This window comes from Zerene cesonia, chromosome 14 (assembly GCF_012273895.1).
Source record: "Zerene cesonia ecotype Mississippi chromosome 14, Zerene_cesonia_1.1, whole genome shotgun sequence".
Taxonomy (NCBI): Eukaryota; Metazoa; Arthropoda; class Insecta; order Lepidoptera; family Pieridae; genus Zerene; species Zerene cesonia.
Genome location: NC_052115.1, coordinates 3,212,002 through 3,229,687, shown reverse-complemented (window position 1 = coordinate 3,229,687; position 17,686 = coordinate 3,212,002). Strand labels below are relative to the sequence as shown.

The 17,686-nt window shown below is 33.1% G+C and overlaps 2 protein-coding genes across 2 annotated transcripts in view; both read left to right on the top strand.

Annotated features, from left to right (window-relative positions):
• Positions 1-4,436: 4,436 nt before the first annotated feature.
• On the top strand, positions 4,437-10,783 carry LOC119832067. The gene is made up of 7 exons (XM_038355665.1): positions 4,437-4,830; positions 5,252-5,527; positions 6,073-6,414; positions 6,718-7,019; positions 7,217-9,820; positions 9,973-10,084; positions 10,159-10,783. The coding sequence occupies exons 1-7, from the start codon at positions 4,537-4,539 to the stop codon at positions 10,699-10,701; spliced, it is 4,473 nt and encodes a 1,490-aa protein (XP_038211593.1). The 5' UTR covers positions 4,437-4,536; the 3' UTR covers positions 10,702-10,783.
• A 1,069-nt stretch (positions 10,784-11,852) lies between these two features.
• Positions 11,853-17,686, top strand: part of LOC119832068 (cAMP-dependent protein kinase type II regulatory subunit) — a 23,408-nt gene continuing 17,574 nt past the window's right edge. The window contains exons 1-3 of the mRNA XM_038355666.1: positions 11,853-12,394; positions 15,179-15,369; positions 16,608-16,745. Coding sequence (XP_038211594.1) covers positions 12,181-12,394; positions 15,179-15,369; positions 16,608-16,745 — 543 coding nt within the window. The 5' untranslated portion in view covers positions 11,853-12,180. The remainder of the gene's footprint in view (positions 12,395-15,178; positions 15,370-16,607; positions 16,746-17,686) is intronic.

Genomic DNA, 17,686 nt, shown 5'->3' with positions numbered 1-17,686 from the left:
GAATAGAAATCGTTTTGACTATTCAGTAATGTTATAGATTTAGCCATTATCTAATAAATAGCTATTAGCGCGCGAGCATTACGCGGACGCCACTTTAGATTGTTGGTACGACATTTTGTAAAAAAAAACACTGTGATCAAACGATCCTTGTACATACATTCTGTGCAGGTTAAGACACGCCGCCATTTTGTTACAAATTGACACGAAATGTCGACGCATAACCTAACCTATAAAATAACTTATACGATTCTAAATGTTAACCATAATTGTGGGCCAAACGTTTAAATTTCAGTTTCAAGATGTTCCTGTTGCTGTTTTATAGATAAAAGAACTTAGCTTCTCGACACTAGGTAGTTCCATAGTGTTCGATCTTGTCTGATTGTTGACAATTGAATGTGTGTAAAAAATGTCAATTGTATTTGTAATGACCTAGTGCCTAAGTGTGTGTGGCAGGATAGTTCTGTATGCCGTGATGATAATGATTAGTTGCCGTTTTCTCAAATGTTACGTCTTCACAAACGTTTAGGTGACAGTGACGTTGACAGAGAATCAAAATGGCGAATAAATGTAGAGTTTCGTTTGAGAATTCGGACTTTAGTGAGACGAGCGAGTACTCACGATTGTAGACAATTAAAATCAAATTAAGAAACACAATTGAAGTGAATTCTATAAATTCATATCACACCAATATTATTACATCATGAAAAATTTCAATGAATTTAGTTATAAATATTTCAATACAAGATAAAACTTATGTCATGTATGCTTTTGCTGGTATAAAAATGAACAAACTGCGTTTATATCATGACAATTATTAAGCTAATAATAATCATTCTTATAAATTTTCAACAATTATCGAAAGGTTCCCAAACTTAAAATATGCGGTATTTTATAATTTCAATATCTAATGTTAAGAAACCTAATTTTCCGCAACTAATTGGGTACTTGTTTGTGTCACTAAATATAATGAGCAGATGTTCTTTGGGACTGATTGTTGCGATCATAGAGTAGAGTAAAGAGTTACAATAGTTTTAATGTCCTAATGCGAGGCTTGCGCACACTTCTGTACCATTTCATACTTCATAATGCCTCTTATATAATTACTAAAAGTTTAGCTGTATAGGTACTACAACTATGACAAAATGACTGCAGAAATTTGCGCTAGCTCTTGTATTATGTATAGGACATGCTTGTTTAATATGATAAAGTATACATTTTATACTCCTGATATAAAAGTGAGATGGCATTCTAAAACCTTAATAATCTATAATACAATACTCAAGTTTGTAACATTACGTTTACATACCAAAGACGCCATTTTAAGATATAATTATTTATTTCTAGTTGTAATTAATTATATTGGTAATTGTAGTTGTTACTTTAATTATTATCAATGTAACTGCCAATTTTCGTATTTGATATAAATTAACGCACAGTACTTTTTTGTTTTTTAGTTATAATATTTCAATAGTTGCTTTAATATCGGCGTTATACGAGAGTAAATTTCTGTGAATTTTAAAATAGTGTCCATATAAATGTCAAAAGATATATTAAACAGTCCTTTAACTGGTGATAATTCACCGTTATCAATTCAAGTGTTCTGTTTTAAAATTCTAAGAAATTTAAATTTTATACATACGTAAGAAAGGCTAATATTTAAATGTATATAGCAAGATCTGTAATGTAATTTTGTCGAGTAACTACCTAGGGATAAGCGTTAGACATAAGCGCAAAATTTTGAAAAATGGATTGTTAAGAGTTGTTTTGTAATAATAAAATGATAAAATGTACAATAACCATTTCTACGTTCAAAACTGAACCATCTTTTTATACTCGTAAAACATGAACATGCCTAGAAGTCTTATATAAGCGTAAATTATTTATTAATTATTGAAAATTATATTAGAAGTATGATACGTATTGTAGTTTATATTATGATAGACCGCTTAATTTTATTTTGAGACTCGAAGCCTTAGTGTTAGAAATTGAAGACTTTTATTATACCTAAATAAAATAAATTGTAATTACAGAGGATTCGACATAATAAAAATCCGAAACTTTTATTAACGTATTAATAAGGTATAGCGCGTTTACATCACATTATATCAATCTAACCATCACATAGGTTCTTGTATATTATAATATATTTGTTATATTCATTTCAGGGATGGAATAATATGAAACCGCACGGTGGTTCGATAGTTATTTTTCCTCAAACTTAACAATATTCGCACCAATTCAAGGCCATCAAATTATATTATTTTTAATTTGAATTCTGATTCTAATCAGTGCACCTCTCGCTGTCAATTTGTTCGATTTTTCTCTAAATGACTAGTAGGTAGGTAGTAGGTAAAGTATCTGTAACCAATAGCGCTGCTGATACAGTTACAGTTTCTCAGCTCCTGATACTTTTCATACTTTCTGTCTGTATATTTTATGCCGTCATTCGTTTTTTATGTGTTTTCATGTGCCATATTTTATAAAAAAATAACTATCGCAACGCAAGGAGGAATGTCTTGTAATCGTCGTGTGCAATATTTTTCTACTTTAGTCTCTTATAGCTATCAGTCATAACAATTATTGTGAATAAAACTTTGGGAGTTCAGTACTATAAAAGTGCCTAAATAATTTTCATTGCGACAGTAGAATACCCACTCCATTTAATTCCATCTTTTAAATCAAATGGCCTTAGTCGGTTTTTTTAGCGTGCCTTTAGCCATAACTAGATGCCGATAAATTTGGATGACGATTAGATTTGGATTATTAAATATGACCACATTTGAAATTGTTATAAAATCTATGTCCAATCGTTATTTCAAATATGTATTGATTTACTATACCATAAAATCAGTGCTAATTTCTTAAGTAATCTGTTAAGACCACTTTGGTTTGCTATTTATGGTCCAGCTATACGATACATCTTTCTTTCATACAGAAACGACAAATAACCCTAGTCGACGCAGAGAAAATGCTTCCTCTGAAGAAGTTAAGATAAATAAATATAAATTATGTTAGATTGTTGTTTTTGTGTGCGTGCAAGATTTATCGTGTAGCCAGAGCTTTAGATACTCCATAGGTTAAGTAGGAGTTAAAAATGCAAAAGCAAACGCAGTGGATAGAACTGTTACACCGTATTCGCTGCTCATATTAATTATTTATAGAGTGCAATTTTTATAACTAGAAACAAATAGAAATGAACACTGATTTGTTAAATACAAAATGATTTTGATAACCAAAGATGATCAAGTTTGTATTTTTCTCCTCACTGTTTAAAATGTTATGATCATTTTCTCATTAAATATTATTAATATATGCTAAATATTTTAGCAAAGGATAAAATGTATTCCTTTTCTTTAGTAAATAAAATATTGAAACTTGCCTGTGGATTTTTTCTGAATACCTATTCCTTATATTACGGCGCATAAAAGCAGTGGTGGCTCAGTGGTAAGAACCTCGGACTTCAAAATCGATAAGTCAGGGTTCGATACCGGGCGTGCGGGTAGGAAACAAATTGATTTTTTAATTTATCTGCACATGTGGATAACACTACCACTGCTTTAAACGGCGGAGGAAAACATCGTCAGGAAACCGGCATGTCCAAGAATCAAAAGTTAGGCGACATGTGTCATCTGCCAACCCTCACTTGGCCAGCGTGGTCGATTATGGCCTGATCCCTCATAGGAGGCCTGTGTCCCAGCTGTGGGAACATGTTTGGGCTGATGATAATGATATTACGCCCTATTGAATTTATATTTTTACATGTACAAAGGAATAATAATAAATGTAGTTAAAAAATGTTTGTATTTCAATTTTTTTTTTTTATTGACGCAATAAAAATGAACGGAAAATCATTGAATTTGGCGTCATGCTATGACTAGGTTGAGCGTATGTACCAATATAATAAATCATTTGTAATTGCTAATAAAAAAAATAAAACTATAAGACGCATACGGTCAGTATTAGTAAACTATAAATAATGCAGATATGTAAAACTTAATCTGTTTCAGTTTAAATGAGATAATTAGAAGCAATGTTTTTTTTTTCCAAATTAATAAAAAATATTTATTAATACACTGTAGGCGACCTAACGCAAACTAACTAAACTAACCTCGTTGTGGACCTATACAGATAACGTAGACCTATCGATTAAGATCATTTTGATTTCAAAAATACTTCGGTGGGGTGCTTTCATTGTATAATTTTCGTTTTAATTTATTTACCTTGAAAATATGGAAAAAAATAAGCAAAAATTTTCTGTGGTTAAAATAGCAAATTGAAGATACGTTATATTTCTTTCAAGATCCTGAAATTAAATGTTTTCACCCACTTAAACTTGACACTAGCAAATAGTTCATACAATATAAGTTATAACAAAAAAATCTCGATGTCACTACATGATGTCAAATCTGTAGTTTTGAATGTCAAGTGTCAATTGTCAGAAACACATGTTTGTGTAATGTGTGAAAGCAAAAAATGTTTATAATGTATACAATGCTCCGTTTTTATTAGAAAATCATCAACTTTCAATTTAATAGAATGGCTGAAAATAATCAACTTGGTGGAAATTGTTTTTCCTTTAATTTTAAGAGTGTCCTCATTGATGAAATTGCTTTAAATGGTCTAGAGGGGATCGGATTTGATTACCTCTGGAAACGCACAGAAAAGCGTCTGAACTGTTCTTTAACACCAAAAATTAAATCAAAATTTTGGAAATTTATATCGACTGCAAAGTGCATTACAATTTACAAGTTGAATTCGCCAGTACCTCTAATTGAAATATTTGACAGATTTTCAATTGTTGATGAAAACAGTGGACAACTTTTAGACCCGGTAAGATATATTTTTTTTAAATTACATTATCAGTGTTAGATTGTTCAAAGTAAAACTTTGAAAATTTTACATATGATATATATGATACATGCACATTTCATGAAGATGAATAAAGTTCTTATATATAGCTAAATCAGATGATCATTTTTGACTGTCTATTTAAAACTGATATAAATTTTGTCCACTTACATGTGTATAACTTTTTATAAGGACCCAATATCACCTAAGTGAAACAATTTATTTGTTATGTTCGTCATAGTTTATTAGACAGATGGTTATAACACAAAAACAATATTCTCATTTCATAAGAGCTTCTAAACATAATGCAACATGCATTTGTTACTATACATTTATTTCAAAATCTCATACTTTATTTGAATTTAAAATGTATACAATATTTATAAAATATTTTCAATTACAGCCAGACTACCTTGATGGCCCATATGAGTACTGTCCAGTAGAAAATGAATATGGATCATGTGCCAATTATAAATCTAGAAAGATAATTCCTCAAGAAAAACTGCAATCAAAATCTTATGAAGAAGTATTTGAGCTGTACGGCCATTCATTAGTTATGGTAGCATCATTGGAGGAACGGATGCATGCTTTAGCTCCACACATGCCCATGTCAATATTATTGTATTTAACAACACTTCACTATTGCTTACTAGAACTAGTTGGTAAAGGCAGAGAGAATGTAAGTATTGTAATATGACATAGGTTCCATAAATGTTGCAATTGTGTGGTTGAATCAAAGGAAATTATTAAGTTGTGGCATTAACAGCTATTATTTTCAGCCTTCGGCTTAAGAACTTACTGGCTGATGCTTAGGTTATTAATTTTTGAAGTTTAAACATGGGACTTAAATACAACTAGCTCTATCTAAGGCAAATATGTTCTGACAAAATTAGATTTTAACTAATATATGTACACATTCCCATGCGTGCGTTGTATAATTATTGTAACAATATCCATGTAAGTGTATTAGGGTGGGTAAGAACCCTAGACGACCCCTAGAATGACGTCATGATCTTTCATGGATGACATTATTTTTATTAACCAATAATTCTTTATTATCTTCATACTTATAATTGACTGCAACTTTATTCACCCAGGATGTAAGCTTCATTCCCTTGTTTTGAATTACAAATAAATTAGTTTGTCTTTTTTGGTCATAAGATAGAAACAGAATATAACTATCTAAATTAATATGAACTCTGAAAATTGAAATATATTTTACAGGGACAAATGACAGTTGGAAATACAAATGTAAGTAAAATAGTCAAAGAGTCCAAATTTCTTTTCTATAATAGAAAGCACTTACAAGATCTGGATTTGATCAGAGTTACGTGTCTCACTCAAGTAGTTGCCGAGAAAGGCACAAAGAGCCTAGTATTACGCCTTACACGATTCCACCAGCCGAATATTAAGTCTCAACCTAAGCTTGGTAAAATTTACAATTTAACTGAATACCTCATGAACCAACCTGACTTCACGGAACGAAATGAAATCATCATACGAAAAGGATTTTTGACCCCACAGCAGAGTAAGCGACTCCAAAAAACGGTCAACATATTCAAATTCGTAAGTACTGTTTTCGATCTTCATTTCATTCCTTTTATAATTATGTGATACAAGCTGCGCCCCTCGGTTTCACCCGCGTAAGTCCGTATCCCGTAGGAATATAATAGTGGTCCAGCTATCTACATACCACATTTTATTGCAATTGGTTCAGTAGTTTTTGCGTGAAAGAGCAACAAACATACACAAACACGTCCATCCATCTAAGGCTACTTTTAATTAATTTCCCTTGGGAATATTGTGATGACGCAGGTAGTGACAAAATATTATCTATGTGTCAAATGAATGTGCAGTCTTGTATTTCAGAAAGAGAAAGACGAAATGAAGAAAAAGTACATAACACTCGTATCACAAAGCGATGAGTCCTCTCAATCTGAAGATGAAAGTTCTGAGCCGACACTTCAATGCCAGTATAAAGTTGGAGTCGGTCTATTGAGACAGGCATATGAAAGGTTTTTAGATGCTGGATTAAAAGGTCTCACGCAGATAGAAGTTGCCCAATTGCTTGGCGTTGAGTTCTATACATCGAGAACGATTTGTCGTATTTTCAAACTCAAAAATATTGTACAGGAGTTTTTGGAAGATAAAGGACGTCAGAGAACTGCTAGGTAAGGCTTATTCAGCTTTCACTCACAGAAATTTATGTTAATCACATCTCTAACAAATAATATAACATGTTTTTTCCCTCAATGTTACAATGTCACTTTATTCACTCTAAATATATTGGCATATCATCATTAACATATATGTGAATATTTCGTTTCAATTAAACTAAAATTAACAGACTTAATTTATACTTTTACAGATACATAGCCGTAGCAGCCACAAACGAAGTTAACTTCAAATATGCAGAAGAGAAAAAACAACTCATGGAATATTTAAAGAAAAACAGGAAGCGCTGTATTTCCGAAGATAACAAAAGCGTTCCGGAAAAACGGGCAAAGCATGATGTTGATAATGACAACATCGATAAAAAAATTATCGAAATGAAAGTCCTTGATGGCCTAGAGGAGCATTGTAATAAATCATTACAAAACGCGAAAAAGAAGCCAACGCTGCGACAACTGAAATTTGCTACTGGCATTTTGAAAGTGATAAAAGATCGCCGTTTTGTAACTGGATATCAAACGCTATCCACATTCGTCAATAAGGAAACAGGTGAACCGCCAATGGACACAAAATCCTTAAAACTGGTCATTCAGAAACTAATGACAGATGGACACTTAAAAGTGTTTAAATTGAGGTTTACGTGTCAAGATAAAGAGCGATATTCGTTATTCATTTGTTCACCAAATGTAAAAAAGACGGATCCACTCATAAAATCACATTATAATGACATTTCTCATAAAGCAAAACTGAATTACAAGGATCCCATTAGGAAAGCAGCTCAAAATGTAACTCGACCGCTTGCCAATTTCACCTACCCGCGATATTTAAAAATTCAAAAGTTGCATGAACACATTATTTCAGTTGTACACTTCAGCGATATGAAATTCAATTTCGCACCAGGGTTTACTTCTTTGCATTATATTATACCAGAAATGACTGTCGAGTTAGCTTTAGGTAATATGACTTTCGCTGGCGAAACAAATAATGTTGGGCAACTTAAGCTACAGGCGTTAGAGCAAAAAATATGTGATGCCCCAGATAGCCTCAAGAACAATTTGTTATATTCGAAAAATCTACATAATTCAATAAGAAACAGCTTGAAAATGCTTGCTGTACTTGGACTTGTTCAGTTAATCAATGAACCGTCTTCTTGTGTCACTGATGATGGTGTGCACGTGAATTTTGTATTCTATGTAAATCGTCACGCTAAAATATTAGATACATCTGGCATATGGCCAAGAACTAGTGAAAAATCGGCAACTTTAGAAAAATCATACTTTTTCAACTCATTTGACGACGTAGTTAATTATTGGAATGACGTTCAGACGATAAGTTTAAATACGTCCATAACAGGAATTAAACGTGAAAAATATAAAGGCCTCTTTCCATTACGCGACGAAACTGAAGTCATACAACATGATAATGGTAGCCGATACGGCGATGGATTAGGTCCTTGTGGATTCGACTCGTCTATCTTTATGGATATACCTAGATTATGGCGTACATACTGCAGTAGAAACTATAAAACAAACATTGCAACTGTATTGAAATCCCACATTAAATATAGAAAGGGTTGCAAATCAGGACCGAAAGAAGAGACAAAAAAAGTAATCAAGAAGAGAAGGAAACTAAACAAACCACCTCCAAAGCCCAAACCAGTTGTGATTCAACCAGTAAAGAGGCCTAGAAATGACACTTCTGTCAAATGGACAAAACTGGATGATGAAATTTTAACTATGCTAAAAATAGCCATTGTTATAATGAGCCCAGTACCAGGATGTATAAAAGTCAGAAATTTAGTTGCAAAAACCCTCCTGTCTGCGATTGGTCCGACCAAAGCAGCTTCACTTTGTCATCGACGATCTGTTCACCTCGAAAGTAATCCAGAATTAATGCATGAAAAGTTATGCATATTAAATGAGCTTCGACGGCGACCGCATTTAACACAAAAATATGAAGGCCTATTAAAAGTTCTGAGATTAAGACACCATGCAAATTTGCTTAAATTCATCAGAGAATCGAAATTACCAATGCTGGAGTTACTCTGGGTAATCTACCAAATTGCTAAAAACAAACCATACCTTCATCGGATGCCATGTATCGCTTCGAATTTAGAGGAGTTTAACAAAAGCTTCACGATCACGGCATCTGCCACTCAAAAAATTAATAGTATGTACAAAACATCAATAGATACTGATCCAACTTTAGCGTCACTAAAAGAGGGTATTGTCCTGACTATCATGTCGTCAATAGATGAAGAAAATACAAAGGAAACTGCAAATAAGATCTATTCAATTTTTAAAAACTACCCCGAATCGCACTTACGTGCTACTATCGAGGAACTTCGAAAGTGTGGAGCGATTGCTGCAAGGGAAAAAATATTTAACAGTTACTTGAATAAAGTACATATAAATGATATTGTTCAATCATGCTACAAAATTTCGTTTTCTTACAAACGAAGATGGATAAATCGCCTATGTTCGCAATTTGATGAAAAATTACATGAAATTATTGAGAATGAAATACCCCAAAATGGATTAAAAGGCTCGCCCTCTGTGAATTGTTTATTATTTGAAATGCACACTAGTGGCATCTTAGATATAATATCTATAAATGTGCCAGTTATCATAGGCTCTACAGGATCGCTGATTCAAGAAGAAAAAATGAATATAATTGATATGGAAGCTAAATACAAGTTGAAATCAGGTGTTGTGGGCTGCAAAAATCTTTCAAAATTGAAAACATTTTCAGAATTATACCAATCTTGCAAATTCGAAGAACACTGCGCTAATCTTGAGAGGTATGTATTATATTACTTTCTTATATATTTTTTAAATTGGGTACGTGTGAAGTTCCCTAAAATATCCCTAATGGGCTAGGGTACTAGTATCGCTTTAGCGTTTTTTATCTGAACAAAAATAATGTTTCAAAATATTTCTCCTATTTTTTTAGATATACACAAGTAAATTTTAACATAGAAAACTCAAAGAAACAACCACAAGACGAAATAATAGAACACTTGAAAGAAAAAAAGGAGAATGGGTCTACTTTTTCAGAGCTTCAGGTAATAATAGTAAAACACGAAATTTATTAAATTTGTGTATAAATTATAAAAATAAATATATCTCCTTTTTTTAGAATATCACGAATTTGGACAGAAAATGCCTAAATGACAAACTACAATATTTAGAAGAAATAGGAGTCGTCAAACGCGTCGGATTTTACGAAAATAAAGTTGTGTTAAAAGAATTTGCGAAACCATGGCTCCTTGAGATAAATGAAAATATTCACGTTGTACCAACACCGTGGTTCGATCTCGAAGGGAAACTGCGTCGCAGCATTTTTTTGGTGTGGTGCAGCGTAATAATGAACAAAATATTTGAATGCCCAGGCTCCTCTTTGGAATTTTTATCGAATCTTTTTGAATTCATAACCACTAGAGCAGTACAAGATGTATGCATGTTCTTGGAAAAATGTGACTGTGTTACTTTAAAATGTCTCTCAAACGCTCCAGTCGATCTTTTCTCGGATGATGATGTGGCACCAGAAGTTTTAGATTTCAATCCATATGATCCTCCTCAAAATATAATAGCATTTCCTCATAAAAATTCATTAACTACATTTTCTTATATTAAACATAAAATTTTAAAAACAATTTTAACTATACAGAGTGTAGAATGATTGTTATGGTTTACTCATTAATATAATTAAATAAGGTTAATTAGTTTGTAAGTATGTTGTGATTGTATCATATTATAAAGTTTTATCCAAAAATAAAATAAAAGTTAACCAAAAAAAGCTTCATTAAACTACAATTACGTGTAATCCTACTTGTAGGAAATTAGCAGGTAGGTATCAAATTCCCTTATGAATTTTTCGTAATGTTATCAATGCGAAAAAAAGCTTTTGCTGTCTGTTCTTCACACCTAAACCACTGATTCAATTTGGATGGTGTTTGTTACAAAAAGATGATCATGCGGGAACGAGACCTATGCGGGTAAAGGCCCGGGATAACTTTTTTATTGACTACACGTACCAGAAACTTTTTAGTTATATATTCTGACGATATCGATAAACATATGAATAAAGAAGTACCTAACAATAATGAATGAATGCTAAACATAGGTTTTACGTCGTATTCGTAATATTACCCAGGTCACTCTGCTACATTTTTTTTTTATTGCACCATCGGCAATGGAGCTGGTGGGTCGCCTGGTGGTAAGCGCTACCACCGCCCATGAACATTTAGGAGGCGTAAAGTCGTTTGCAGACCTTACGCCTCTCCAGATGGATTGCCGACTTCAAATTGGAAAGTATTGATAAGAGGAATAAAGGAAAGTAATGGGACGGGTAAGGAAAGGGATATGGGCCTCCGGCTCCCCCACTCACCGAACGAAACGCAGCAGTATGCTATTTCACGCCGGTCTTCTGTAGGGGTGTGGTACTTACCCGGTGCGAGCTGGCCCGATTCGTGCCGAAGCGTGCTCGACTACCACAGTGACAATAACATGCTAACATTACAATAATGAACGCTAGCGACCATGTATGGAAATAATATTTGCAAATGTTATACAGAAATACTTACCGTGGATTTGCGTAATGTGAGTGGCCGGCATTAGTTGGCCGAGTAGTATGAGGTTCATTCAAGCCGTATATTCGTCTTACATTCCAAGTCGAATAACTTATTACCGATACTGATCTGAACTAATAATTTATTTAAAAAATTGTAAGTAACATTTAACAAACATCATATTTGATCGTTACATAAAGAAGAAAATTTATGCTTTTGATATTACAAGAATAAAAATACTGGCAACACTAATCCATATTCCATCATCCACCGGATTTCGCCATTTTTATCGTACAGTGAAAGGAGATTTATATATTTTGTCAGGCTGGAGGACGAAGAATATTTTGTGAAAAGTGTGTCATTATATTTCCTCTTTTGTAGTGAGAACTGTTTTTGAGAAACATCTTAGTATAATAGTGTGGTTTTGTTTATTACTAACGTTTGTATGTAGTGCTACTTCCCTTTCGTACGGCTGCTCATTGGTGTGTCGCTAAGCTAATTCAATGGCTATGATATTGAAATTTTAATCGGTCGGGTCACTTTACGTGCTCCGTGAAAAATATAAAGAAGAAAAGGAGGACGCGGTAGAGATGAGCAGGCCTCAAGGCGGACGCATCCAAGTCCCTGATGACCTTAGAGAAATCCTATTGGAATTTACTATAAGTTACCTGTTGGAGCAACCAGGAGATGTTATCAACTACGCGGTCGAGTTTTTCACTAGGTTACAAAACAACCGGACCACAACCATAGTTCGTGGCCCGTCGGCTGGCACACCCGATGAGTCCATAATTTCAGACGAAGAAGGTACCTCATTATATTTTAAAATCTACTTATATTCTCTTGTTATAAAAAAGCTTATATATAAAGGTTAACTGTTAAAATTTAGAAAAGAATTTTAGCTCCACTCATTGGTGTCTCTTAAAATGATATATTGACATCAAACAGTTTCTATCCTTTGTAAATCATTTAAGGTGATTAAACATTTGTCAAAAGATTACTTCGTAGAACTGTGTATCTCTCTCTTAATTTTTTCTCTTTACCTCTTAAAATTGAAGAAGTGTATCAATAGCAATTAGTATTTATTGGTCATTCAATATTTCAGCACCTTAAAGTGTGTCTGTCAGCAACTACAGGTATATTGAACAAGATGACAATGAACAACAGTTAGACATGCTTGCATTAATACTATCAGAGATTAAACTCAATGAAAAATCTCTTTAATTTTATTGTTTTACAACATAAACCTAATTTTAATGCATATTCTTAGAGAACAGCCATTTAATTTAAGTGAGAAAATTATCCTCTTACACATTACAAGCAACACATAAACTGTTTAGATACCTGGCTATGTGCCATAGCCATTTCATTCAACAGTATGTTATGATTTATAATTATTTTAGTTTAAAATTCTTCAGTTGCTAGAGTAATTACAATTATATAACAAACAAGCCTTGTCATGAGAGTAGGTTGGAGACTGTAGATGAAATATACTTGAACAATTAATATAATGTAGCTATAAAATTATTTCTAAATGAATTAGTTATACCAATACAATGAATATGAATTTTATCAATCTTATATGAGGAGATATTTAAAATCAATTTATCATAATAATTGATTATCAATCTGCAACACAAATTAATTTTGATAATCTCCTCCATTATACAACTATTGTAATCATCTGCTCTCTAATTTAATACACTAAACTTGAAAGTGTCCTACAGAAGCATATTTTAATTTAGCAAAAAGACATATATAGTTAAAATTAAATTTTATCCTTATAGAATGATAAAATTAGTAATTTCTAGCTGTACATATATTTTGTAAAAGTCTAAACTTGTTTAAAACCTTTGCAAATGAAAAGCATCAATAAAATGTGGATTTTGTGGATGCTGTTTAGTATTATTACACTGGTTTTGTGTGTGCTGTTATGTACTTAGACTAGCTATGACATGTAAACTCAGTTGTAATAGTTGAATTGGTTCATCTTTAATCAGGTTTAGAACTGATTTGTGAACTTATTTGCTGAGTTCTTCTGAATGTATTTTATAGTGTAATTCCTGAAATCCACTCTTAGTTAAACATAAGCACAACAATTACAATGTTTCTTCCAGCTTGGAACTCTCACATATATAGATTCCTTTCAAACATCTAAAAATATCTTATAGTAAAATTCATCATATCCATAAATCTTAGGTGTTGCCAAGTTAAACAGATATTCAGAGCAAAAAGTTTTTAATGTTTACAGTACACTGATCTAATTTGTGTGTTTGTTTTTAACCCTTTGAAGTTTTGTGAGCTGGAAGGCCTGGCTTGTTTCGTGGAACATATTTTGCTTATGAATGAGTTCTTTTTTCTTTTATGATAATATGCTTTGGAATTGCAAGATTAAATGTACATAATGGGGTTGCCCATACAACATTATAGAGCCTATCAAGGTCTTAATTATATTATATAAACTTTTCTATTTATTCAACTCTTAGTGGTCATCACCACCTCTTTAATTCCTTGTTTTTTTTTTCGGAATTATGAAACCACCACCTGTGAATATTTGCAGAGGCAATATGTCTCTACAAATGGATTGTCCTCTTTAAAAAGGCATAAGTTAAAGAAAGGATTGATAAGGACAGTAATGCAGAAGACCGGGAAAGATAAGGAAAAGGGATATGGGCCTCCGACTCTCCCCTTACCATATGAAACACAGCATTCACATGCTGCTATTTCACGACCTTCTGAGAACCTGGTACCTTCCTGGGTCGATTGACTCCCAAAATTAAATGTTATCTATTGAATTATTTTACCGAAAATTGTTGAGAAGATGATTTACTGAATTGGAGTATTAATAGAGTAACATACTTTTGATTCAATTAAAGTTTAAACTGCCTTACATTGAATATTGTTAACAACTACATGTACAAATAAAGAAAAAGTTGTCTTATAATACATACATGGGTACATAGCATACATTGGTATTAGAAATTGTTGCTACATTCTAGTTATAAGATTGAATTTAATCTTGGCTTAGATTTATTGACTCAAACCAGTCTTTATGCAATATGACTTGCCATTAAGTAGATAATGCCTAACAGCTTTTTATCACTCTTGAGTATGTCTAAGTCTTAAGAAAGTGTAGGACAGTGATAAATGAAGGCTCAACTGGTCACTACACCATTACATCATGCTAAACTATCTCTTAATCACCATCTGTGTTATTTACATGCACAATTCTCAAGGCCAAGGTTTTTAACTAGTTTTGCCATTTTAAGATGACAAAACTAATTTCAGTCATCAATTGTAATGTTGTAAACCTTTTCGTATTTGAAATAATCTATTTTTTATTCATTTTTATTTGTCGGATACAAGTTCATAGGCAAGAATAATTGTACGAGTTTATTGGTATTTCTAAAAACTAATTGTTTTCCATTTGTGCCACTTATTTTCGGTTAATTTGTATAAACCGCGTCACTAAATATGGATTGAAAATTATGGGTTCAAAATGCGGTCTAGCATTTACTTTGCTTGCAAGTGACGAGAGTTTATATAGCTTTGATTATTGGCGCGGGTTATAATGTGTTGCGCGTGTTGTAGAGCCGCCGGTGGCGCGCTTCAACAACCGCCGCAAGTCTGTGTTCGCGGAGACCTACGACCCGGAGGAGGATGACTCCGATGAGGGCGCTCCGGCCGTTTTCCCCAAATCGGATGCTCAAAGGGCGCGTCTCGCTGAGGCGGTGCGGGGGATACTACTCTTCCGCTCGCTCGACGCTCAGCAGATGCAACAGGTAAATATTGTATTGCGGTTTAAATATACATAAATAATAATATGGCAACAATAACATTCCTTTTTCCTTAAACAAGCGAAAATCAAAAGTCATGCACCCGTAAGCGTATGCCTTTTAACAACTGAGCGTCTATTTTAAATAATCTTATCTATTTTCTAAATAGCCTATGGTCATAGTGAATTCATGAACAAATTACGCTCTAAATGCTTTTGTATGAGATAAATAAAAGAGATTAGCCATCATATCATCTGATATATAACTGAACTTCTATCTGTACTTTACTGGTAGACGTAACATAATCGTATTCCGTATAAACCACTATAATTTGCAATATATTACTCAGCAGCATTTTAACATTAAAAAGCACCGGAAATTATAAGAGCTAATATATAAAGGAAATAAGCTTATCATATCTGTTCGAGCGTCCTAGTTACTCTCTAGTGGACTTAAAACGGATATGATAAGCGAAAATGAACTTCATGTATACTTCGCTAAGATAAATAATAATTATCAACCATAAGATTTTACTTTGCGTATTGATCTTGGTACAGCGCTACTCGTACTTGGTTTAGTGATTAGCACCGAGATATTATAATCGAGAGCTACGGAGTTCTCATAAGTAAATAAATTCATATCTTTACGTACATTTAACAGTTTCGAACAGCCATAATATGAACAGTTTTACACCATAAAGGACATTCTTTACGTAATGCCTTGAAGTGATCCTTGCTAGAAAATGCTGTATTTGGAAGGGGTATACCACATCGAATCAACCTGTAGTTTCTATCTTGTTATTTTAAAATCGTAATTTCCGTTCTAAATGTTTGGCTACGGTGAGAATTATGTCGTCCTTTTTAGCAATACAAGCTTTAATTCTCTATATATATATATATATATATATATATATATATATATATATATAGAGAGAGAGAGAGAGAGAATTGTGACAGGAGAATTTTATATATATATAAAATTCTCCTGTCACAATGTTAGTTACCGTACTCCTCCGAAACGGCTGGACCGATTCTCATGAAATTTTTTGTGCATATCGGGAAGTATCTATTTTTCACACTCCTAAATGATAAGAGTAAGGCAGAACAGCGTTTGCCGGGTGAGCTAGTTTATTTATAAAATACTTATGGTATCGTGTACTGAACAATTCTAACGAAGCACGATTGCACCGGTTTACCACGACAAATCTTAAAATCTAACACTCTAGCCTCATCGTTTATCGCTAGGTGTTGGACGCCATGTTCGAAAAACGCTCGGAGCCGGGCGAATATGTCATCCGCCAGGGCGACGACGGCGATAACTTCTATGTGATCGAGAATGGCATGTTCGACGTGCTCGTCACCGGCGATGATGGCGTTGAGAAGGTAACGTATACTGTAGGGTGTAGATGCAGATGGAATTATTTGAAATGCCTTTAAAATCGATTCCATACATGAGATATCAATGACGAAGTGGTCTGTCATGATATTAACCACTACTAAACTGTTCATCGTAGAAGTATTTTCAGTTAAATTGTTAATTTTAGAGCATTCATTTCATGGTTTATAAAAAGAGTTTTTTAATGATTAAAAAAAATTATAATAAGGCGGGATTCGAACCCGCGTCATTCGCTTCGCCAATACTACGGCACAGCGAATGACGCTTGCTTGCTCGCCATTTCCAGCGAGTTTCAATTTTTTTCTACTTTATCTTCAAATACCAAAAAAATTATAACACTGCTTTAATAAAGCCTTAAACAAAGCATGTCATATAAGCTATTCCTTTATCAACTCAAAAGCAAAACTGTATTTTACAATAAAGTTCACGTAAAGGAATAAACAACTCCTACAACCCTTTACATTTTGGGTTGAAAGTAAATATATTGATGTTCGATTTCAGTAATGCAACGAACACACTTTAATTAATTTGAGATTGTATTGGTTAACATTTGATATATGAACGTGCTATAAACGTACACATTCACAGGGTATTCCTATTTCAAACCTATTTCAATGTCAGCTTTTCATCGGTCTAATTCAAATCAATGTAAAAATAGAGGAGTTCAATTATCGTCTGCATTATCCCCATCCGCACTGGACTGTGCTCCGTGCACATGTTCAAGGCCAGGCGCAAACCATGGCCCAGTTATTCTAGCTTATTCGAGTTTTCTGAGGAGTTTTCCAACGTTACTCCGTTTAAAGGGGAATATAATATGTTGATATACTCATATATCCATAGTCTGTTTTCTTACCATAATATACCTAGTCTTGCCATAAATATTGTAATAAAGAAAAAAGAAAATTGTTAACTGCAAATAACATTTATT

Excerpts from the sequence above, each read along its gene's own strand:
- LOC119832067 (XM_038355665.1), top strand. The coding sequence starts at position 4,537 with ATGGCTGAAAATAATCAACTTGGTGGAAATTGTTTTTCCTTTAATTTT. Across the intron at positions 5,528-6,072 it reads TTGGTAAAGGCAGAGAGAAT|GGACAAATGACAGTTGGAAA; the intron begins GTAAGTATTGTA and ends TATATTTTACAG. Across the intron at positions 6,415-6,717 it reads CGGTCAACATATTCAAATTC|AAAGAGAAAGACGAAATGAA; the intron begins GTAAGTACTGTT and ends CTTGTATTTCAG.